Below are 25319 nucleotides of genomic sequence, written 5' to 3' on the forward strand. Positions count from 1 at the left end.
CATAAGGAGCAGCAGTGGGATTTGAACCGGCCACCTCTGGATTGCGAGACTGGTACTGTAACCACTAGGCCACTCCACCACTTTATTCAGGACCTCCCTCTGGGGGAGGATGTTACACTCCTACCTGACTACTCCTGGTGGCGGCCATCCTGGTTGGTTCAGTTGTGGGGGCGGCCATCTTGGGAAGTGCAGTTTGATCAGCTTCTGAGGGTGGCCATCTTGGTGCTAGGCAGCCCCAGGAAGGAAGTAGTAGTAAATACATATTTGGGCATAGAGCATCTCTTCTGATGGAGGCTGCCATCTTGAATGAGCTGCACATGTTTTAGACTGATTCCTACACTATTTAAAGCCCTGTCTCCAGTCAATCCTTGCTTCGGCTTCTATTGCTGTAGAGGTTGTAGTTCCCGTCTGTGGTCTGTTACCGGTTATCCTGTATCCTGTGTTTTGACCCTTGGATTGTTTCCTGACTACTATGCTGTGTTGCTGCCTGCCCAGACCTCGGATTGTTTCCTGACTACTCTGTTGTTTTGCCGTCTTCCTGGTCCTTGGTCTGTGTCAGTTTTCCCACCTGTCTGGTTGGTGGCCGTACACCCCGCCAGTTCCAGAAGTCCTGGTGGCCGCCTGCACCTGGGGGCTCAACTCCCGGGGAACGGCGGTCGCTTCCCAGGTGAAGCTAGGGGTTGTCTGGCTGCCTGACCGAGCGCGGTGCTGCTTCATCTTCGCCGTGCTCAGCCGGGGCACAAGGGCTCACTTCCCCAAACGTAACAGAGGATCCTTCTGTGGCAAGGGTCTTCCATACGACAGATTTTCAGGATCTAATTGCATTAGTATCTACCACCTTGTAATTTGATGACGTCCCAGAGGTTACGGAGCAGCGCAAGGTTGATCCTTTAGTTAAGGGGGTCCATAAGTCCGGAAGATCTTTCCCTATGCATCAGGACATTCGAGATATTGTCCAAACCTAGTGGGATACCCCGGAAGCTTTTTTCAGGTTAGCACGTTCTATGATTCGTCTTTACCCACTTCCTGAGAAGGATAAAGAGTGGCTTAAGCCTCCAGTAGTAGATGCAGTAGTGTCGGCGGTTACTAAGAAAATTACTGTGCCTATGGATGGAGGAACAGCTCTCAGAGATCCCCAAGACCGCCGAATTGATACTCTATTAAAGCATTGCTTTGATGTGTCGGCCTTGGCAGTACAAGAGGCCATTTCTGGAGCTTTGGTAGCCCGAGCACGTTTCCAATGGTCCGAAAGAGTGTTGGACAGAGACTCCGATGATTTCTCCTTATTGGATCAAGAGGTAGCTAAAATTGAGATGGGTTCCGCCTTTTTATGAGATGCACTTTGTTTTACTTCGGGCATCAGCTAAATCCATGGCTTTAGGTATAGCAGCACGTCGGACCCTGTGGCTTCGTGGCTGGTCAGCAGATGCAGCTTCAAAGTCCAAATTGAGCAAGTTCCCTTTTAGGGGATCCTTTCTCTTTGGTGATGAGTTAGATAAGTTGGTCAACAGTTTGGGAGATGCTAAAGTTCCTCGTCTTCCTGAAGATCGTCCAAAACCTTTCAGTCGAAGATTGTCTTTTTGGAGTCGAGGACGAGACTTTAAGCGTTATCATTTTGGCCGAGGAGCTACTTTCCAGAAGCCTTGTTTCTATCAGCGTACTCAGTCCTTTCGTGGGGGTCGAGATGGGGGGGGGGGGTTTCCTCCCCAGCTGAAAGTCGTCCGATCCAATTAAGGTGTTCGGGCCCAACGTCCTGTTCTGGTAGGTTCCAGGTTAAGAGATTTTTTGTTGAGGTGGGCCCAGATAACTTTGGACCAGTGGGTTCTCGAAATTATTCGGGACAGGTATGCGCTAGAGTTCGCGTGTTCTCTCCCAGATACCTATTTAGAGTCTCCTTGTCATTCCCCAGGGAAGTTGCTAGCAGTCCGAGAAACTTTAATAAGGTTGGTCACCTTAAGAGCAATTTGCCTAGTTCCAGATCTCGAGCGTGGCACAGGCAGATACTCCATTTACTTTGTGGTCCCAAAGAAAGAGGGTTCCTTTTGTTCCATTCTAGATCTCAAACGGGTCAATCAAGCACTTCGAGTATTGCCTTTCCTCATGGAAACCCTAAGGTCAGTTATTGTAACTGTTCGCTCAGGGGAATATCTCACAGCCCTAAACCTGACAGAAGCGTATTTGCATATTCCCATAAGACTAGCACACCAGCGTTTTCTTCGTTTTGCTGTCCTCGGTCTACATTTTTATTTTTTTCAATCCCTTCGGTTTGGTGACAGCTCCAAGGACATTTACCAAGATTATGGTAGTGGTAGCGGCGGTGCTTCACAAGCAAGGAATTCTAGTTCATCCTTACCTAGATGACTGGTTGATTCGCGCAAAATCACTTCAAGAAAGTCGTAACGTGACTGCACAGGTAGTGCAGTTTTTGGAGCCCTTAGGCTGGGTGATCAATCCGTTCAAGAGTCGTTTACTCCCATCTCAGACCTCGGAATATTTGGGAGTCATGTTTGACACTTTGAAAGGCTGTCTTTCTTCCTCTGGCACACACAGTCAAATTGCAGACACAAGTCAGACATCTCCTAGACTGTTCACCTCCCTGTGCTCGGGATTATCTGCAATTTCTAGGGTCTATGGCGGTGGCTATAGATGCAGTTCAGTGGGCCAGGGCTCACATTCGCAGTCTCCAAAGATCTCTTCTTTCCCAGTGGTCTCCTCACTCAGATTCGTTAGAGGTCAAGTTTTCTCTTCCTCTGGTAGTTTGTCGAGATCTTCGGTGGTGGCTCAACAGCGCCAACTTGTCCAAGGGGGTGAGCCTGGACCCTCCATGTTGGACGGAAGTCTCCACAGATGCAAGTCTCTCAGGTTGGGGAGCCCATTGTATGAATCAACCAGCTTAAGGCCGCTGGTCCGTGGAAGAGGCCTCTTTTCTCATCAATCTACTGGAAACCAGGGCGATTCGTCTGGCTTTGCTTCACTTTTCCACTCTTTTACAGGGCAAAGCCGTCAGAGTGTTGTCAGACAATGCTACAGCGGTGGCTTATGTCAGTTGTCGGGGAGGAACAAGAAGTAAAGCTCTCGCATGGGAGACAGCGATTCTTCTTTCATGGCCAGAGTGTCATCTCGAAGATCTCTCAGCGTCACATGTAGCAGGAGTACTCAATATTCAAGCGGACTTCTTCAGTCGCCAGACGTTGGATCCAGGGGAATGGTCTCTGTCCAGAGGCATTTCAACTGATAGTTCACTGGTGGGGTGTTCCAGTGATGGATTTGATGGCGACTCCTCGCAATTCCAAAGTTCCACACTTCTTCAGTCGCAGAAGGGAACAGAATTCAGAAGGACTGGATGCCCTTCTTCGTCCGTGGCCATTAGAATTTCTGTATGTTTCCTCTCTGGCCTCTGATAGGCTGGGTCGTTCAAAGAATAGAGTGGCACGAGGGTCCAGTGATCCTGGTAACTCCAGATTGGCCAAGACGTCCATGGTATGCAGATCTCCGTCGACTACTTGTAGTTCCCGAGCTCCGTCTCCCAGACTCGATCGATCTGCTATCTGAGGGCCTGGTGCTCATGCCGAATCCAGCTCAATTCTGTCTTACAGCCTGGCTCTTGAAAGGGCTCGGCTACTGAAGCCTGGAATAAACTTCCTGAGCCCCTACGTCTTGCCCCATCCTTGGCCACCTTTAAATCTAGACTGAAAGCCCACCTCTTTAACATTGCTTTTGACTCGTAACCACTTGTAACCACTCGCTTCCACCTACTCTCCTCTCTTCCTTCCCGTTCATATTAATTGATTTGATTTGCTTACTTAATTTTTTTTTTTTTGTCTATTAGATTGTAAGCTCTTTGAGCAGGGACTGTCTTTCTTCTATGTTTGTGCAGCGCTGCGTACGCCTTGTAGCGCTATAGAAATGCTAAATAGTAGTAGTAGTACTGAAGCGCAGATACTCGATGTCCATCATTGATACAATGTTACGTTCTCGCCATCGGTCTACTTCCTTGGCTTATGTCTGTGTCTGTTGAATTTTTGAAGCTTGGTGTGCAGATGAGGATTTTTCTCCTCTCCATGCTTCGGTTTCTCAAGTTTTGGATTTTCTTTAGAGCGGTTTCCAGAAGGGCTTAGCTTTATCCTCTCTAAAGGTCCAGATAACCGCTTTGTCTTGTTTCTGAGGACGACTCCAGGGTAAGTCCTTAGCCAGTCATCCTGATGTTATTCGGTTTTTGAGAGGTGTCAATATTTTACGTCCTCCTCTGCGTCCTCCCTTTCCATCTTGGAATCTTTATTTAGTCCTCTCTGTGCTTGTTCGATCTCCTTTTGAGCCTCTGTCATCCATCTCTGTTAAAGATACTCTGAAAGCAGTTTTTCTAGTAGCCATTTATTCTGCGAGGCATGTTTCTGAATTGCAAGCTCTCTCCTGCAGATCTCCTTTCCTGGAATTTCGACACGATCATGTTGTTTTGCGACCCGTTCCATCTTTTTTACCAAAAGTTTTGTCTTGTTTTTATATTAATCAGTCTATCGTTCTACCGTCCCTAGGGTCTTCTATGGGATTGGAGGATCAACGATTGCTTCATAAGCTCGATGTTCGAAGAGTTCTGCGTCAGTATGTCAAATGGACTGAAGAGTATCGACGGTCTGACCTCCTCTTTATTTTACTAGGGGGCGGGCGCAAAGGTTTGGTAGCTTCTTAAGGCCACTTTAGCTAGATGGATTAAAGAAGTCATTGCTTCTGCTTATCTTCTTAAGGGTAAGCCTATTCCAGATGGTATTAAGGCCCATTCGACCAGAAGTCAGGCTGTATCCTGGGCAGTGTATTCTTTGGTATCTCCGGCAGATATTTGTAAAGCGGCTACCTGGTCTTCTCTCCATTCCTTTGTTAGACATTACAGTGTGAATATTCAAGTGCGCCAGGACGCTGTGTTCGGTCAAAGGGTTCTGTCGGCGGTGCTGCTTCGGTCCCTCCCTTAAGTGACTGCTTTGGTACTTCCCATCAGTCTTGCTGGGCTGGTCCAGAGGGCCGATAAGGAAGTAGAAATTAGGTCCTACCTGCTAATTTGCTTTTCTTTAGTCCCTCCAGATCAGCCCAGATCCCTCCCTTTGCAGTTTGTTTTTCATAGCAGTTTCTTGCATTTGTCTTTATACAAACGGTGTTCTAAAGTTTTCACAGTAGTCTTTATGGAAACAGTGTTTTTTTCCTCACTAACATTTATTTATAAAAAAAAAATGCAAAAGAAAACAGAGACACACTGTTTGCAGATGTCTCTTTTCATGCATAAGTATTCCTATGCTCTTAGCGTTGGTCCTAGCCAGTGTGCGTTTGCACTATCATTTTCCGTGGCCGTACAATCTAGCGGTGCACAGATTCTTCACTTATCTCTCTCATTTCTTATTGCTTTGATATTGATATACTGAGACTTGGAGGAGCTGAGCTCGATTCCTATTGGCTCTCAAGTTTCTGTATTCTCAGTCTTCACCTGCTGGAAGGCGTGCACAACCCATCAGTCTTGCTGGGCTGGTCCAGAGGGACTAAAGGAAAGTAAATTAGCAGGTAGGACCTAATTTCTACTTTTTTTTTTTTTTTTTGTTACATTTGTACCCCGCGCTTTCCCACTCATGGCAGGCTCAATGCGGCCTACATGGGGCAATGGAGGGTTAGCGCAGCATATTTAGGCTCTTAGGTAGAAAGCTGAAATCCAGATCCTCCAGGGTAGCATTTTCTGAAATGCTACCTGTGCCACGCGCAGGGCCCAAGAGACAGGCAGAGCTCCAGAGTCTCAATGCGTGGATGAGACGATGGTGCAGGGAGGAGGGCTTTAGATTTGTTAGGAACTGGGCAACATTCTGGGGAAGGGGGAGCCTATTCCGAAAGGATGGGCTCCATCTTAACCAGAGTGGGACCAGGCTGCTGGCATCGGCGTTTAAGAAGGAGATAGAGCAGCTTTTAAACTAGAAATGGGGGGAAGGCCGACAGTCGCTCAAAAGAGCATGGTTCGGGATAAGGTATCTTTCAAAGATATCACCATAACAGGGAAGATAGAGTATCCTGATAGTGAGGTTGCAAAAGAGATTGTAGTAGATCGGGTATCTTTAAATAACAATAAAAATCAGACAAAAGATTGCCAATTAATACTGTCAAGTACTAAGTATGATGTACTTAGGAACAACAAACATAGTTTGAAATGTCTATATGCGAATGCCAGGAGCCTAAGAAATAAGATGGGGGAGTTGGAATATATTGCACTAAATGAAAAATTAGATATAATAGGCATCTCTGAGACCTGGTGGAAGGAGGATAACCAGTGGGACACTGTCATACCGGGGTACAAATTATATCGTAGTGATAGGGTGAATCGGATTGGTGGAGGGGTAGCATTGTATATTAACGAGAGCCTTGAATCAAATAGATTGAAAATTCTGCAGGAAACAAAACACTCCTTGGAATCACTGTGGATTGAAATTCCATGTGCAAAGGGGAAAAGGATAGTGATAGGAGTGTACTACCGTCCGCCTGGCCAGGACGAACAGACGGATGCGGAAATGTTAAAGGAAATCAGGGACGCAAACAAACTGGGCAACACAATATTAATGGGGGATTTCAATTACCCGCATATAGACTGGGTTAATGTAACATCTGTACACGCAAGGGACATAAGATTTCTTGATGAAATCAAGGACAGCTTCATGGAACAGCTAGTTCAGGAGCCGACAAGAGAAGGAAAAATACTAGACTTAGTCCTTAGTGGTGCTCATGATCTAGTGCAGGGGGTAACGATACGAGGGCCGCTTGATAACAGTGATCATAATATGATCGGTTTTGATATTGGCATTGAAGGAAGTGAAACTAGGAAATCAAGTACGCTAGCGTTTAACTATAGAAAAGGTGATTACGACAAAATGAGAAAAATGGTGAAAAAAAGACTGAAAGGAGCAGCTCGCAGAGTAAAAAACTTGCATCAGGCGTGGATGCTGTTTAAAAACACCATCCTGGAGGTTCAGGACAAATATATTCCACGTATTAGAAAAAAGGGAAAAAAGACTAAACGTCAGCCGGCGTGGCTAAACAGTAAGATAAAGGAAATCATTAGAGCCAAAAAACAATCCTTCAGAAAGTGGAGAAGAGAACCAACTGAAAGTAACAGGATAGATCATAAGGAATGCCAAGCCAAATGCAAAGCGGAGATGAGGGCAAAAAAGGACTTTGAGAAGAAATTAGCGTTGGAAGCAAAAATACATAGTAAAAATTTTTTTAGATACATTAAAAGCAGGAAACCGGCCAAAGAGTCGGTTGGGCCGCTGGACGAAAATGGTGTTAAAGGGGCGATCAAGGAGGACAAAGCCGTAGCGGAGAAATTAAATGAATTCTTTGCTTCGGTCTTCACCGAGGAGGATTTGGGGGGGACACCGGTGCCGGAAAGAATATTTGAAGCGGGGGAGTCGGAGAAACTAAACAAATTCTCTGTAACCTTGGAGGATGTAATGGGTCAGTTCAGCAAGCTGAAGAGTAGTAAATCACTGGGACCTGATGGTATTCATCCCAGAGTATTAATAGAACTAAAAAATGAACTTGCGGAGCTACTGTTAGAAATATGCAATCTGTCCCTAAAATCGAGTGTAGTACCGGAAGACTGGAGGGTAGCCAATGTTACTCCGATTTTTAAGAAGGGTTCCAGAGGAGATCCGGGAAATTATAGACCGGTGAGTCTGACGTCGGTGCCGGGCAAGATGGTGGAGGCTATTATTAAGAATAAAATTGCAGAGCATATACAAAAACATGGACTGATGAGACAAAGTCAGCACGGATTTAGTGAAGGGAAGTCTTGCCTCACCAATCTAATGCATTTTTTGAGGGGGTAAGCAAACATGTGGACAATGGGGAGCCGGTTGATATTGTATATCTGGATTTTCAGAAGGCGTTTGACAAAGTGCCGCACGAAAGACTCCTGAAGAAATTGCAGAGTCATGGAATCGGAGGTAGGGTATTATTATGGATTAAGAACTGGTTGAAAGATAGGAAGCAGAGAGTAGGATTGCGTGGCCAGTATTCTCAGTGGAGGAGGGTAGTTAGTGGGGTCCCGCAGGGGTCTGTGCTGGGTCCGTTGCTTTTTAATGTATTTATAAATGACCTAGAGATGGGAATAACTAGTGAGGTAATTAAATTCGCCGATGACACAAAATTATTCAGGGTCGTCAAGTCGCAGGAGGAATGTGAACGATTACAGGAGGACCTTGCGAGACTGGGAGAATGGGCGTGCAAGTGGCAGATGAAGTTCAATGTTGACAAGTGCAAAGTGATGCATGTGGGTAAGAGGAACCCGAATTATAGCTACGTCTTGCAAGGTTCCGCGTTAGGAGTTACGGATCAAGAAAGGGATCTGGGTGTCGTCGTCGATGATACGCTGAAACCTTCTGCTCAGTGTGCTGCTGCGGCTAGGAAAGCGAATAGAATGTTGGGTGTTATTAGGAAGGGTATGGAGTCCAGGTGTGCGGATGTTATAATGCCGTTGTATCGCTCCATGGTGCGACCGCACCTGGAGTATTGTGTTCAGTACTGGTCTCCGTATCTCAAAAAAGATATAGTAGAATTGGAAAAGGTACAGCGAAGGGCGACGAAAATGATAGTGGGGATGGGACGACTTTCCTATGAAGAGAGGCTGAGAAGGCTAGGGCTTTTCAGCTTGGAGAAGAGACGGCTGAGGGGAGATATGATAGAAGTGTATAAAATAATGAGTGGAATGGATCGGGTGGATGTGAAGCGACTGTTCACGCTATCCAAAAATACTAGGACTAGAGGGCATGAGTTGAAGCTACAGTGTGGTAAATTTAAAACGAATCGGAGAAAATTTTTCTTCACCCAACGTGTAATTAGACTCTGGAATTCGTTGCCGGAGAACGTGGTACGGGCGGTTAGCTTGACGGAGTTTAAAAAGGGGTTAGATAGATTCCTAAAGGACAAGTCCATAGACCGCTATTAAATGGACTTGGAAAAATTCCGCATTTTTAGGTATAACTTGTCTGGAATGTTTTTACGTTTGGGGAGCGTGCCAGGTGCCCTTGACCTGGATTGGCCACTGTCGGTGACAGGATGCTGGGCTGGATGGACCTTTGGTCTTTCCCAGTATGGCACTACTTATGTACTTACAGTGGGGGAAATAAGTATTTGATCCCTTGCTGATTTTGTAAGTTTGCCCACTGACAAAGACATGAGCAGCCCATAATTGAAGGGTAGGTTATTGGTAACAGTGAGAGATAGCACATCACAAATTAAATCCGGAAAATCACATTGTGGAAAGTATATGAATTTATTTGCATTCTGCAGAGGGAAATAAGTATTTAATCCCTCTGGCAAACAAGACCTAATACTTGGTGGCAAAACCCTTGTTGGCAAGCACAGCGGTCAGACGTCTTCTGTAGTTGATGATGAGGTTTGCACACATGTCAGGAGGAATTTTGGTCCACTCCTCTTTGCAGATCATCTCTAAATCATTAAGAGTTCTGGGCTGTCGCTTGGCAACTCGCAGCTTCAGCTCCCTCCATAAGTTTTCAATGGGATTAAGGTCTGGTGACTGGCTAGGCCACTCCATGACCCTAATGTGCTTCTTCCTGAGCCACTCCTTAGTTGCCTTGGCTGTATGTTTTGGGTCATTGTCGTGCTGGAAGACCCAGCCACGACCCATTTTAAGGCCCTGGCGGAGGGAAGGAGGTTGTCACTCAGAATTGTACGGTACATGGCCCCATCCATTCTCCCATTGATGCGGTGAAGTAGTCCTGTGCCCTTAGCAGAGAAACACCCCCAAAACATAACATTTCCACCTCCATGCTTGACAGTGGGGACGGTGTTCTTTGGGTCATAGGCAGCATTTCTCTTCCTCCAAACACGGCGAGTTGAGTTCATGCCAAAGAGCTCAATTTTTGTCTCATCTGACCACAGCACCTTCTCCCAATCACTCTCGGCATCATCCAGGTGTTCACTGGCAAACTTCAGACGGGCCGTCACATGTGCCTTCCGGAGCAGGGGGACCTTGCGGGCACTGCAGGATTGCAATCCGTTATGTCGTAATGTGTTACCAATGGTTTTCGTGGTGACAGTGGTCCCAGCTGCCTTGAGATCATTGACAAGTTCCCCCCTTGTAGTTCTAGGCTGATTTCTAACCTTCCTCATGATCAAGGATACCCCACGAGGTGAGATTTTGAATGGAGCCCCAGATCTTTGTCGATTGACAGTCATTTTGTACTTCTTCCATTTTCTTACTATGGCACCAACAGTTGTCTCCTTCTCGCCCAGCGTCTTACTGATGGTTTTGTAGCCCATTCCAGCCTTGTGCAGGTGTATGATCTTGTCCCTGACATCCTTAGACAGCTCCTTGCTCTTGGCCATTTTGTAGAGGTTAGAGTCTGACTGATTCACTGAGTCTGTGGACAGGTGTCTTTCATACAGGTGACCATTGCCGACAGCTGTCTGTCATGCAGGTAACGAGTTGATTTGGAGCATCTACCTGGTCTGTAGGGGCCAGATCTCTTACTGGTTGGTGGGGGATCAAATACTTATTTCCCTCTGCAGAATGCAAATAAATTCATATACTTTCCACAATGTGATTTTCCGGATTTAATTTGTGATGTGCTATCTCTCACTGTTACCAATAACCTACCCTTCAATTATGGGCTGCTCATGTCTTTGTCAGTGGGCAAACTTACAAAATCAGCAAGGGATCAAATACTTATTTCCCCCACTGTATGTACTTATATTAAAAGGGGTCCCTAAATAGAAAGTATTTATTTCTACCTTTTGTTGTCTGGCCATTTTATTTTTCTAATCACGTTGGTCTTCGTCTCTGGTTTCTGCTTTCCTCTATCTTTTTCTCTTAACTATCTTCTCAGGGTCCTCAGACCATCTGACACTTCTCTCCCCTCCTGTCTTCTTCACTTCTTCTAGTATATACATCTCCGACACTGATCTTTACCTTTCAGCTTTAGCACCCATTCCTCAATTTTCCTCTTTTTACTGCATCTACATACAGCTTTTCATCTCTTTCCTTCATCCAAGTCCCCATTCCACATCTCTCTCTACTTCCCCAGCCTTTCATTAACTTTTCCTTCCTTTGTCCAGAATCTTACCCTCTTACACTCTTCTATCCAATTTCTTAACTCTCTTGCTATCCCTCCCTCTGTCCAGTGTTTCTTCTCCCTCTCCCTATCCTTCCAGCATCCCCATCACTCTGTGTTCAGCATCTGTCATTCTCCTTCTTTTCCTCTTCAACCTTTTCCTGTTTTCAACATGTCTTTCTCTTTTCTCCCTGTGTCCAACATCTTTCTTCATATCCCTTTCCTGTGTACAGCTTCTCCCTCTTTTTGTCTCCATATCCCTTCTATATCTAGCATCTTCTCTCTGTGTATGTCCTCCTGTATCTAGAGTCTCCTCTCTATCTCCTCATTCCCACTTAACCATACATTCACTATGTACACTCTCTCTCCCTGTCTCCCTATGTAAAGCAGCTCTTCATTTCCTTTCTTTGTCCAACCTCTTCCCTCCATCTCCCTATGTTCTTATGATGCAAAACATCTCCCTGTACAGTTGCCCATTCACTTTGTTGAGGAATCTGTTGTAGCTGTGGAGCACACCTTTGGTGTTCTGTAGTGCACAGCTCAGCCCTTTGTGTGCAGAATGTCATCAGCTGTCGTTTTATTCCAGCACATTCTATGTCTATAGGGCTGTGCTTGACTCTGAGCCTGAGGCACAGTCTCACCCTATCTTCAGCCTCAGTTCTATCCTCTCCACTTTAAGTTGGAGTTCTCCTGTGTGTCTTCATGCTTGAACTGACTCCATCTCTGCATGGTCAGTGTGACTCGCAGCTCGGCATTTATTGCTTGGTTCCATCACTAATTTGAAATCCTGACAGTATTCTGTGCAGATACCTTATTCATGTCTTGGAGTCAAGGGTAACTCTCATCACAGTCCTGCCATTGTTGCCTATGGTGGTATTCACATTTCCATTTCCATTAATCAGCCATTATTTCCTCCATCCTGGGAGTTACCATCTGCTGCTTTTTAACACCGTCACTGTGGTATTTCTGGTACCTTCAGGCCACCAGTAGATGTCTGGGTGTGATCTCCCTTCCTGCTACTGGTAGGCCCCAGTCAGGGAAATACAGCCTCTTATGCAGCCATAGCTCGCTAGAGTCAGGCACCTATTACTTGGGTGTATGTCCTCTGGGTGTGTCTCCTCTTTATTCTCTTCTATGGTGATCCCCCACATGGTGCTTGTTAAACACGTTTTCTGGTTCTTGTCTAGTTGGTTTCAGCTAGGTCTAAGGCATCTTTCGGGACGTCGGCTCTTTCTGTGGATGTACCTGGTTCCCACCCTACTTAGACTGCTTTGCTATATCCCAAATGTGTCTGGATTTGTCTGCTGATGATAAGGAAGGAAAAATTATGTCTTACCTGATAATTTTCTTACCTTTAGTCACAACAGACGAATCCAGAGTCCTGAGGTTGACACTATCAGTTCAGTCTGTTTCTCTGCTTAGGTTTCTTGCTGTGGTTGCCTGTGCATAGTTCTGCTAGTTGACAGGTTTATGCCTTTGCCTCATTTCTGTGAGGAGGGAGAAATGTTTGCCTTACTATTCCTTCTGCTTTGTTATCAAGGAGCATACTATCCTATTTGGCAGAGTTCAGTTTGATGCTCTCTATCTCCACCGGCTGGCTGGTAGATGGTCATAACCCATAAGTGGGAAATGGACCACGAACTCCAGAAATGAAGAGGACAATCTGGATGCTTGAGAAGACATTGATCAAAGACCTGACACAGTACTGTATTTCAGGTCTTTGATCAATAAATCTTCTCAAGCATCCAGATTGTCCTCTTCATTTCTGGAGTCCGTAGTCCATTTCTCACTTCCCTTTTTATCTGTTTCTCTTCATGGGATCTCAGAGTTCTCCGCCCAGGCGGATTTCTGGTGAAACATAACCCATTAGTCTCTAGATTTCTTTCCTTTAGTCATAGCAAACAAAATTATCAGGTAAGACACAATTTTTCCTTAGTCATTAATACTTCAGGTGGAGTACAGTTCTTCTGCATAACAATGGCATTTTGAAAGCTGGCACTCTTGTTCATTCTTTAAAGGGATTCCACATTTCTGAAAATAGCTTTCTATATAAAAAATACTCTGATTCTGTGCCAAACCAGCTTAATTTTCTTGTTAAAATTACTTTTGACCCTGCCAGTTACTTCTTACTAAAAATGAGTTTTCCTGACCTCCATCTGATTTCTGCATCAGGGCAATTTACAAAACAATACTTGCATTTAGGAACAACAAGAATAACAACAACAACAACAGAATGTATTAGATTCATACTTCTTTCCCATTTATCACTTTTTCATGCTGGTTATTAATAAGTGGTTTGTTTCCCTCTAACTTTCAGTGTAGTATGCTTTTTGCATTTGTGATGTAGCTAAATTGCTAATTATTGCTTTATTGCTAATTATATATTTTTATTTTTATCAATAGCTATCAGTTGAAGATGTAAGTATATGTTTATGATATATAATTTTGCTTGATATTATTTTAATAAACATATATATCTTAGATGTTAAGCTATCTAATCTGCATGGCATTACAGTAGCATTGTAGTGAAGTAGGTTTTTCTTATTCAGCTTTTAGTGTGTTTTTGTTGATTACAGATATTTGCATACAGATTTTGTCAATGATGTGACCACATGGGGCATTTTTTAAAACTTCATAAAAGGGGCCCTTTTACTAAGCGGCAGTAAGCCCACCGCAGGCTTGCCTCGCACCAATCTGGATCTACCGCTGGCCCCGGCGGTACTTCCACCCCCCAGCACGTGGCATTTTCGGCACTAGTGGAAATATTCAAAAACTATTTCTGCAGGTGGTTACCTGGCAGTAATCAGGCAGCACTGCACACTACCCGGTTACCGCCAGGTTAGTGTGGGAGCCCTTACCGCCACCTCAAGAGCAATCTTACTGCATGGACATTTCTTTTTTTTTGGCCTTTTTACCCATTGCAGTAAAAAGGGCCTCAGCGTGCAATATAAATTGCCCCTGCCGCTAGCACAGGTTCCTTTTAAGGCAGCTTAGTAAAAGGGCCCCAAAGAGCTTTAAGTTAAGCTTTAATCAGCTCTGTGCTATGTGGCATTTCAGAACTGTACAACTGGCTAGTAAAATTCACCTGGTATTTGAATGTGGGTGGTTCACCCCCCTGTCTTTTGGATCTGTAAAGACCAAAATTGATCAGATACTCAAGGTTCGACTCTAATAGCAATGGTCATAAAAGGATTCATTGCTGTTGTAATAAAGAAATTGGGAGCAAGAAAGGAACAGTTGAGCTGCTATGTATATTCAATTAAGTTCTTGATTTCTTTAAATTGTTTTTTTGTTTAGATTTTATTACTTGCCTTTCCTAATCTGAAATTTAGATGAGTTATTTTATGCTTGTACGGGACATTGTACCTGAGGCAATGGAGGGTACAGTGATTTTCTCAGGATCACAAGGAGCATTAGTAGGGAGAAGCAAGATTTCAACCGTAGTTTCCTTGGTTCTCAGCTTATTTTTCTAAGCACTACATCACTCCTTCCTTTCATTCTGTTTAGCCATAACCTGCAGAAGTCTTTAAACTTGAATGCATTTATCATAGCTTAAGAGTAGGTGTAAGTCTGGCCCGTGTCTCTTGCCAATGAGTTCTATGAATATTTCCGGTACACTTTTCCCTCATGCACAATTGAGAGCCATTAATTCATATACTGAACATTAATTTACAGTTAAGGCTTATAGGCCGCATATACCTTCCATATCATCAAGCTGATCAATCCATAGACTGGTGGGTTGTGTCCATCTACCAGCAGGTGGAGATAGAGAGCAAACTTTTGCCTCCCTATATGTGGTCATGTGCTGCCGGAAACTCCTCAGTATGTTCTCTATCTCAGCAGGTGGTGGTCACACACAGCAGCAGCTCTGGCTAGGCCTCCAAGCCTAATTTTTAGGTTTTGTTGAGTGCCTGGGGTTGAGGGCTCTTTTGAGCAAGTGCAAACCTGGTGGTGCCAGGTCCCTCCTTTTCTCCCCCCTCCCGCTGGCTCCGTTAAAAAAAAAAAAAAAAAAAAAAAAAAAAAAAAATTTTAAACGTCTTTAAAGGCGTTTATTTCGACGTTTATTTAAGCGTCTATTGCAGCTACTCACTGGGACACCAGGTCGTTACAACTCGGAGCGGACAGCAGGTAATTTTTACCTTTTTATAGCGGGCGGGGGTTCCCCGATTCTTCTCCTCGTGGCACATGGCGTCGGAGGGCGAGGGCGCAAAGGGTCGCTCCCCGGGTCGCTTGAGCGCTTCTAGAGGGGATGCGGGGGTCTTAAAGCCTGATTCGCCCTTGTTGGGTGACAGTTTCGTGACCGATGAATGTCCCGGTCCTTCCTCCGGCGTGGCGGTTTTTCCCGCCATAAACGCCCATCCCCCGCTCCTCGCCTCCGCCATCTTGGCCGGCCACGCGGCTCGGACGGCTTCTTCTTGGGCCGCCCTTGAGGTTGGAGACATTAATGCCATGAACGCCCTTAATTTGGGCGACGGCACAGAAGCGGCTAAAGTTAAGAGCCGTTCTTCCCGCGCGGCTCCTTCGCGGAGTTTCGCGCCGGACGCCATTTTGGGTGCGCAGCATGTCTCTCCCCCGCTGTTGCGAGCGCCGGTTGAGAGCGCGCCTAGGGCTGTGGCCCAGGCTGCGGGAGTGCACAGTCTGGGGGGTTTCTCCCCCGAGTTTGTTTTGCTGCTGCATCAGGCCTTCCTCATGCACAACGCTGCCCCTGCTCCCTCGTCTGGTAAAGAGGTTGAGGTTCCCAGAGGTAAACGCCCTCGGGTTGATTCCCAGGCCTTGGAGGAATTAGTCTCCTCCGATGTAGATGAGGGCAGCGTGTCTGAGGTCTCCCAACGGTCCTTTGCGGATTCCTTGGAGGAGACGGATCCCCGCTCGGATGGAGCGGATGACCCCTCTGCAGCGCGGCTTTTTCGCCCAGAGGATTTGCCCAACCTGTTGTTACAGGCCATGGACACTTTGAAGATATCCTCTCCGGAGGACGTCTCTCCCTCAGCCCCTGTTGGCTCTGCCATTATGCTGGGGACGAAGCGCCCGCCTAGAACCTTCCACGTGCATGATGCCATGCACACCTTAATTTCGGCTCAATGGGATGTCCCAGAAGCGAGCCTTAAAGTGGCTAGGGCTATGTCCCGCCTCTATCCTTTGGCTGTGAGTGAACGTGAGGCCTATCTGTGGCCTACCGTGGATTCTTTAATCACTGCGGTGACTAAGAAAACGGCATTGCCGGTGGAAGGTGGCACGGCCCTAAAGGACGCCCAAGACAGGAGATTGGAGGCGGCCTTAAGGTCGTCCTTTGAGGCGGCTGCTTTAAGTTTGCAGGCCTCAGTTTGCGGCTCCTATGTGGCCAGGGCGTGCCTGACTATGGTGCAGCGGGCTTCCCCCTCGGATCATTCCTTGAGGGCTGATTGGCCAGCCCTGGAATCGGGCTTAGCCTATTTGGCAGACTTGCTGTATGATGTCTTGAGAGCCTCAGCTAAAGGCATGGCTCAGACAGTCTCTGCGCGGCGGTGTCTTTGGCTGAAACATTGGTCTGCTGACCACGCCTCTAAATCCCGCCTGGCTAGATTGCCTTTTAAAGGCAAGCTGCTCTTTGGGGTCGAGCTGGACAGAATCGTGACCGATCTCGGCACGTCTAAGGGCAAGAAGTTACCAGAGGTCAGGGCTCGGGCTAGTGCTTGTCCCGGTACCTCCAGAGGACGTTTTCAGGAAGCCCGTCGGTACCGCCCGGGCAGGTCGGGTTCTTCTGCCCCCTCTTCCTTTAAGAGGAATTTCTCCCCCAAGCAGCATTCCTTTCGCAGAGACCGCCGTCCCGGAGGTGCTCCCTCCGGTCCTCCCCCAGGGTCTCGTACCCAATGACGGGGTCTTGGTCCACGCCCCAGTGCAGATTGGAGGACGGCTGTCCTCGTTTCTGGGCGAGTGGACCACAATAACTTCAGACGCTTGGGTGCTGGAAGTCATCAGAGACGGCTACAAGCTAGAGTTCTGCCGACCCTTAAGAGACGGGTTTGTACTCTCTCCCTGCAAGTCTCCGGTCAAAGCTGTGGCAGTGCAGCAGACTTTGGACAATCTGATCCGCCTGGGTGCGGTCATTCCGGTGCCAGAAAGTCAGCTTGGCAAGGGGCGTTACTCCATTTACTTTGTGGTACCAAAGAAAGGAGGTTCTGTCCGGCCTATCCTCGACCTCAAAGGGGTCAATCGGGCCTTGAAAGTGCGGCACTTTCGCATGGAGACTCTCCGCTCTGTTATAGCGGCAGTGAAGGCAGGGGAGTACCTGGCATCCTTGGACATCAAGGAAGCGTACCTGCATATTCCCATCTGGCCTCCTCATCGACGCTTTCTGCGTTTTGCAGTCCTGGGCCGACACTTCCAGTTCAGAGCCCTCCCGTTCGGGTTGGCTACTGCTCCGCGGACCTTTTCCAAAGTAATGGTGGTCATAGCGGCCTTCCTGCGAAAGGAAGGAGTACAAGTCCATCCTTATCTGGACGACTGGTTGATCCGAGCCCCCTCTTATGCAGAGTGCGGCAAAGCTGTGGACCGGGTAGTTGCTCTTTTGAGCTCCCTGGGATGGATCATCAACTGGGAGAAGAGCCAGCTGCGCCCGACTCAGTCCCTGGAGTATCTGGGAGTTCGATTCGACACCCAAGTGGGCAGAGTGTTCCTGCCAGACAATCGGATTGTCAAACTTCAGGCTCAGGTGGACCAGTTCCTAGTAGCCTCTCCTCTTCGGGCTTGGGACTATGTGCAGCTGTTGGGCTCTATGACGGCCACGATGGAAGTAGTGCCCTGGGCCAGGGCTCATATGAGACCACTACAACACTCCCTGCTGCAGCGCTGGACTCCGATGTCGGAGGATTATGCTGTGCGCCTTCCCTTGGATCCAGCAGTGCGCAAGGCGCTGAGCTGGTGGATGCAGACAGACAAGTTGTCTGCGGGAATGCCTCTGGTGACCCCAGAGTGGATTGTCGTCACGACGGACGCCTCGTTGTCGGGCTGGGGAGCCCACTGCTTGGGAAGGACAGCGCAGGGGCTCTGGTCTCCTGCAGAAGCAAAGTGGTCTATCAACCTCCTGGAACTCAGAGCCATTCGGTTGGCGCTTTTGGAGTTCATCCCGGTACTGGTGTTGAAGCCTGTACGGGCCCTGTCGGACAATGCCACGGCTGTGGCCTATGTCAACCGCCAGGGAGGTACCAAGAGCGCCCCTCTAGCCAAGGAGGCTATGAATCTTTGCCAGTGGGCGGAAGCGAACCTGGAGCAGCTTTCAGCGGCCCACATTGCCGGAGTCATGAATGTCAAGGCGGACTTTCTCAGTCGCCATACCTTGGAGCCCGGAGAGTGGCAGCTATCTGCTCAGGCGTTCTTGGACATCACGAAGCGCTGGGGCCAGCCGAGCCTAGATCTGATGGCGTCATCGGCCAGTTGCCAAGTGCCGCGTTTTTTCAGCAGAGGACGGGACCCTCGATCCCTGGGAGTAGATGCTCTCCTCCAACAGTGGCCGACACAAGAGCTCCTCTATGTGTTCCCGCCCTGGCCCATGTTGGGCAGGGTGCTAGACCGGGTGGCAAGGCATCCCGGCAGAGTAATCCTGGTGGGTCCGGATTGGCCCAGACGTCCCTGGTATGCGGACTTGATCAGGCTCTCAGTCGACGATCCTCTGCGGCTGACAGTGGAGCAGGGCCTGTTACATCAGGGTCCCGTGGTGATGGAGGATCCCTCCCCCTTTGGTCTTACGGTCTGGCTATTGAGCGGCAGCGTCTGAGGAAGAAGGGCTTCTCAGACAAGGTTATCGCCACTATGCTAAGAGCGAGGAAGCGCTCTACTTCTACTGCTTACGCCAGGGTTTGGCGTATCTTTGCAGCGTGGTGTGAAGCAGGCTCTCTTTCTCCCTTCACGGCTCCAATTTCTTCAGTGTTGGCGTTCCTGCAAGAAGGTCTGGAGAAAGGCCTGTCGCTCAGTTCCCTTAAAGTCCAGGTAGCGGCTCTGGCTTGCTTCAGGGGCCGCCTGAAGGGTGCTTCCCTGGCTTCGCAGCCAGATGTGGTGCGCTTTCTCAAGGGAGTTAATCACCTGCGCCCTCCTCTGCACTCAGTGGTGCCTGCGTGGAATCTCAACCTGGTGCTAAGAGTTTCTCGCTTCCATGTGAATCAGCAGCTCTGTCTCCCTTCCTTTCGTAGGGAGGACTACCCAGAGGAGTACTCTGCTCTTAAATATCTGGATGTGAGACGAGTCATCATCAGATACTTGGAAGTGACCAATGATTTCCGGAAGTCGGATCATCTGTTTGTCCTGTTTGCAGGTCCTCGTAAGGGTCTGCAGGCTGCTAAGCCTACAGTGGCAAGATGGGTCAAGGAAGCCATTGCAGCGGCTTATGTGGCCGCGGGGAAGGTGCCGCCTATCCAGCTGAAGGCTCTCTCCACAAGAGCTCAGGCGGCCTCGATGGCAGAGGCCGGTTCCGTCTCCTTGGAAGAGATATGCAAGGCGGCAACTTGGGCTTCGGCCCATACATTCTCCAAGCATTACCGCTTGACTGTGGCTGCTCGGGCGGAGGCCCGGTTTGGAGCTTCAGTGTTGCGGTCAGGGATTTCTAGGTCCCGCCCTGGGTGAGTACTGCTTCGGTACATCCCACCAGTCTATGGATTGATCAGCTTGATGATATGGAAGGTAAAATTATGTATAATCATACCTGATAATTTTCTTTCCATTAATCATAGCTGATCAATCCATAGCCCCTCCCAGATATCTGTACTGTTTTTATTCTGGTTGCATTTCAGGTTCAAGTTTAGTCTTCAGTTACTTCAGAAAGACTTCGTGTTCAAGTTTTTTCACTTGGATTCTTCAAGAGTTAAGACGAGTTTGTGTTACAGTGAGCTGCTGCATTCCTCTCCCCTCCGTTTTTCGGGGCTGGATTGAGACTTAAAATTCTGCCGGCACTCCCTCCCGCTTCGTGCGGCTGTAGGGCAGCTTTGTACCCCTCCCGCTTCGGCGGTGTTAGGGTCAGTCAGCTCCTCCCGCGGTTGCGGTTGCAGGATAAGCCAGATCCCCCCGCATCGGCGGGTGTGGTGTCCCTCCCCCGCTCCGCGGGGATGAGCTGGACGGATTCCCCTCCCCCACTTGTGTGGGGATGAGCTGGGTTAATTCCCCTCCCCCGTTTCGGCGGTGGTGAGCTGGGCAGAGTGTCCCTTCGTGGGTGTAATTCTCTAAGTGCTGAGTCCTGCGGATGGAGCTTTGATATCGACATACTGAGGAGTTTCCGGCAGCACATGACCACATATAGGGAGGCAAAAGTTTGCTCTCTATCTCCACCTGCTGGTAGATGGACACAACCCACCAGTCTATGGATTGATCAGCTATGATTAATGGAAAGAAAATTATCAGGTATGATTATACATAATTTTACCTTACATTAGTTTTTTGCAGCTTACAGAAGGGTAAGAGAGGACAATCTCCCAAACTTACATAAAGAAAATCTAAAACATTATGGGGCCCTTTTACTAAGCTGTGCTAAAAAGTGGCCTGTGCTAGTTTTGGTGAGTAAAATTGGTGTGCGCTCGGCCACTTTTTACTGTGGTGGGAAAAAAAAGCCTTTTTAAAAATGGGGCAGTAAATGGCTGTGTGCTAATATTAACATTAGCACGGGGCTATTTACTATCTGAGCCCTTACTGCCACCTATTTAGGAGGTGGTAAGGTAATCGGGAAGCATGTGGCCATGTTGCCGATTACTGCTGGGAATGCCCCCTGATGTAGAAAATAGAAAATTATTTTCTACCATGGGAAACTGCGCGCACCAACTCTGGAACTACAGCCGGACTCCTGTGCTGCCCCGGCAGTAGGGCCGATGGTGTGTGCTACCCATGCAATAGCCCCTTTGTAAAAGGGCCCCTAAAACTTGTAAATAATCATGACTCTTCCAATTTTAGAAACAACCAAGTTTTTAACAATTTATGAAAAATCCTATATTTGGACTCATAATGAATTGAAGTTGGAAGTAAGTTCCAACATTTTGCAACTTGATACGCAAACCTTAATGAAAATATTGTCTTATAGTGTACCCCTAGAGAGGAGGAAAACTGAAGTGACAAAAAATGTCTAGAAGTATTTAAATAATTATTGTCTAACATTGTAATCAAAGGTACCATATATTGAGGGGCCTGGCCATATAAAAATTTTAAAAAGAAAACAATACAGTTTAAAAATAGATCGAGCTTCAGTTGGAAGCCAATGCAATTTACAAAATAATGGTCTAGCAATCTCTTACTTAGAGGCCCTGCATATCAGCCAGGCAGCCGTATTTTGTAATGTCTGACGATGACAATGAATGAAACTGCTACAGCCAACATAAATAATATTGCAGTAGTCCAAGTGTGCCATTAATAATGTCCGTACTATTAATCAAAATGCCACCTCAAAACGAGATCCAGTATGCCTCAGCTTCCATAAAAGTTTGAACACTCTAAATGTTAATGATTGCATGTGAGGTTCAAAAGTTAAATGCTTATCCAGTATTACTCCCAGAACCTCCAAATGGGGTTCCAGCTTATATATAATTCTATCTAACTAAAAATTATCCTCATAATTTATATTGAAGAGGGAAACAGCTGCCTCATGACAAATCGTAGTAATCTGCTATACTCTTATGTAGTTTCCAGATATCTAAAAGAATATTCTTTTGAATTTATCATAAAAAATATTTAAGATCTAATACAAAGGACTAAAGGGCCCTTTTACTAAGCTGTGCTAAAAAGTGGCTTACGCTATGACTAGCACGTGGGTTTTCTGCATGCTGAGGCCAGTTTGAGTGCAGCTGAGAAATGGCCACATTTTCCATTTTTGCAATAATTTTCCCTTCAGCACATGAGCTCTTAACCACCTATTTTCTAGGTGGTAAGGGCTCACGTGCTAACCACACTCTAATTGGTTAGCATGCAGCAGTGTAGCTGCGCTAACTTATTAGCACTGGGAACACTTACGCTCCACCCCCAAACATGCTCCAGCGCTAAAAAATAAAAAATATTTTTTAGTGCTTGGGAAGCGCACGCAGATACCAAAACTACTGTTAGACACCTGAACGCGCCTCATGGTAGTGGCTTTTAACCTGTGGTAAGCATGTGTTAGTAAAAGAGTCCCTAAGACATTTTGGGCCCTTTTTTTTACCAAATGGTGGTAAAAGGTGGCCTGCGGTGGGATTGCCATGCGCCAATGCCATCTTTTACCACCAGCGGTAAACAGGCCTTTTCTTTAAAAGGCCAGTAAATGACTGTGTGGTTATTAAAAAAAATTGTCATGTGACCATTTACTGCTGGAGCCCTTACCACCTCCTATTTAGGAGGTGGTGAAGGTTCCGGCGGTAACCCGGCAGCAAGTGGCACTGCCCGATTACTGCCAGACATCCCCCAGTGTATTTTCTAGTGCTAATGGCATGTGGGAGACCAGGAACCGAATCATCGCACACCAATCTAGTGCAACCCCTACTGCCCTTTGATAAAAGGACCCTTTTATAATTTTAAATTTCATAAATACTGCCTTTGATATTAGTAAGGATGCACATCTGTACTTGCCGCCTTAGCTACATAGGAAGATATGATATGATTATTTTTGCACTGTAATAGCTGAAAATGTTTGACTCGATTTAGAGAATAAATAAAAACCAGACATTTCTGGGATGTCACAAACAAATCTAGAGCTTTATAGCTTATATAAAATAAAAATCAGAATTATACAATTTAATGCATAGAAAAGTCTTCAAATTACGACAAAACAACCTATAAATAGATTCAGATCTAATATTTAGAGTGTTCCATAATTTAGCTAAAGCAGCAAAGCAAGGAGCAGACTAGCAATTGAAGATATGTGTGAATTATTAAACAAGCACCCAATGTGACTGCGTTTCGCCCAACCGCTTTGTCAGGAGTAAACATTCAAACTATGTACAAGCATATAAATAAATAATAAAAACAGAAGTTATAATAATAAAGCATGTGGATGAAAATCAAAACTTGAAACATAAAATAGAAAGTTTAAAATCATGCAGTCAAAAATCATTATATAAGTTAGACAACTTATATGGCAGCCATAAAAAGCTATTTAAATAGATGTAAAAATAGTGCATAGCAACTAAAATAATCAAAACACAGTATAGGGTCTTTTTACCAAGCTGCGGGAAAAAGGACCCTGTTGTAGTGGCGGGTGCTGTTTTTCCCACACTCCATGGCCCTGCCCCCCCCCCCCCCCCAAATGGCCACGAGGTGAGATAACTCTTACCGCATGGCCGTGCATGGGGAACCTTTACCGCCACCCATTGAGATGGGTGCCATGCTGGGAATGCTTGCGTGGTTCAGTAAAAGGGGTAATAAATATTTTCAGCACAAAACTAAGACATAATAAGAAAATAAAGTTTTGACCTTACCACCTCTTTAAGGCCTTCTTTTACAAACCTGCACTACCGATTCCCGTTCAGCAAAATGAGGAAGCCCATAGGAATTGAATGGGCTTCCTCTCATTTGCCGCACCGAGAATTGATAGCACGACTTTGTAAAAGAAGCCCTAAGGAACTTAAAAATCATTTTAAAGATCTTGCAATGACAAATTAAATTGATCTTTTTAAAACATTCAAATCTTAAAACTGAAAGTAAAACTAGATACACCGGAAAACTACTGAATAAAATGCTAAAAATGTTTTTTAAAAATCTGTTTGTTCCAGTGGCTATCTTGAATGCATTCCAATGATGCAGATGACATCATTGGAAAAAGGAACTGCTGTGCACAATGAGAAATCATTTGAAAATATTGTGCAAGTTCAGAAATTACATTACATTTGGGATTTATATCCCACTAACACTTTTTCAGTTCTAAGCGGCTGACAAACATGTTAAATCAGAACATTCCTCTGAGAATTACATTGAATTGCTTTGAGGACAGGCTTAAATTTGATTATATTACTAAAAGACTACAAGTAATGGCCACACAAATAAGTAAATAAATATTAATACAGTAAAAAAGTAACATTAACCATTTTGAGTTTTTCTTATTTTCTTTAAGATTGTTTTCCTGATCTTGGATCTTCCAATTGTGGACAATTATGTAAATATATATTGTTAAGAGAAAATGTTTTCCTTTTTATATTAATTTCTGTATTTCCTTACATTTATGTGATAAATGTGAATGTAATTAAGTAAAATGATAAAATTAAAAAAAATACAGTAAAAAAATAACTATATAAACATGATTATAAAAGTCATAATCAGATGTACGTTAAAATAACAAGCAAACATATAATATTACTAAAACAGTGTAAATAACCAATTATTAATTAAAATCATTACTAAACAAGTATAAAAATCACAGGTGATACATACAAAGTATACTGGATGTACAGTCATTACTTAAAAAAACTGTGTCCTCTTTAGTAACTACAAAAACACAGATCTGAATCATGATTTAGACCTTTTTGTACCACAGGATCATATCTAAAAAAGAATCTGTGTTCTTCCTTCAATAATAGTCTATCAGTATCTCCACCTCTCCAATGTGAGATTACAATAAACCATAATTCATCAAACTTGTGTTGCTTAGGACTAGATTCAATATATCATGCCTAAAAAAATTGGTGTCCAAAAGAAATACACCTAGGTGTATTCTATAATTCTCCGAGGACAAGCAGGCTGCTTGTTCTCACTGATGGGTGACGTCCACGGCAGCCCCTCCAATCGGAAACTTCACTAGCAAAGTCCTTTGCTAGCCCTCGCGCGCCCGCGCGCACCGCGCATGCGCGGCCGTCTTCCCGCCCGAAACCGGCTCGAGCCGGCCAGTCTTCTTTTGTCCGCACTCGGTACGGTCGTGTTTTCGCCGTGTCGAGCCCCGGAAAGTCGACCTCGCGCGTCCAATTTGTTTTGAACGTGTTTTTTCCCTTCGGGAAAGCTTTGTCCTAGTCGGGAAGTGCTCCGGAAACCCCCCGCCGGGTTTCGTGTAAATCCTCCCCGTACTTCCAGCTTTTTTGCCCCGGTAAGTTTTCTTTCGTCGTCGGGGTAGGCCTCTTTTCGGCCTCGGTCGAGATTTTTCTCCCTCTAAATTTGGTGCTTCAAATTTCGCCATTTCGGCTTTTGATTTCGCCGGCGTGATTTTTCCGCCCATGACATCGAAGCCTTCCAGCGGCTTCAAGAAGTGCACCCAGTGCGCCCGGGTTATCTCGCTCACTGATCGACACTCGTCGTGTCTTCAGTGTCTGGGGGCCGAGC

At 46.1% G+C, this 25319-nt stretch overlaps 1 protein-coding gene across 2 annotated transcripts in view; it reads left to right on the top strand.

The window, feature by feature from the left end:
• DCDC2 (doublecortin domain containing 2) overlaps nt 1–25319 on the top strand; it is a 342131-nt gene that overhangs the window by 100585 nt on the left and 216227 nt on the right. The window contains exon 3 of one of the 2 annotated variants that reach the window (XM_030211482.1): nt 13500–13514. The exons of the other annotated variant lie outside the window; for it this stretch is intronic. Coding sequence (XP_030067342.1) covers nt 13500–13514 — 15 coding nt within the window. The remainder of the gene's footprint in view (nt 1–13499; nt 13515–25319) is intronic. 2 annotated transcript variants of the gene reach the window in all.

Source organism: Microcaecilia unicolor, chromosome 1 (genome assembly GCF_901765095.1).
Source record: "Microcaecilia unicolor chromosome 1, aMicUni1.1, whole genome shotgun sequence".
In the NCBI taxonomy this organism is placed as follows: Eukaryota; Metazoa; Chordata; class Amphibia; order Gymnophiona; family Siphonopidae; genus Microcaecilia; species Microcaecilia unicolor.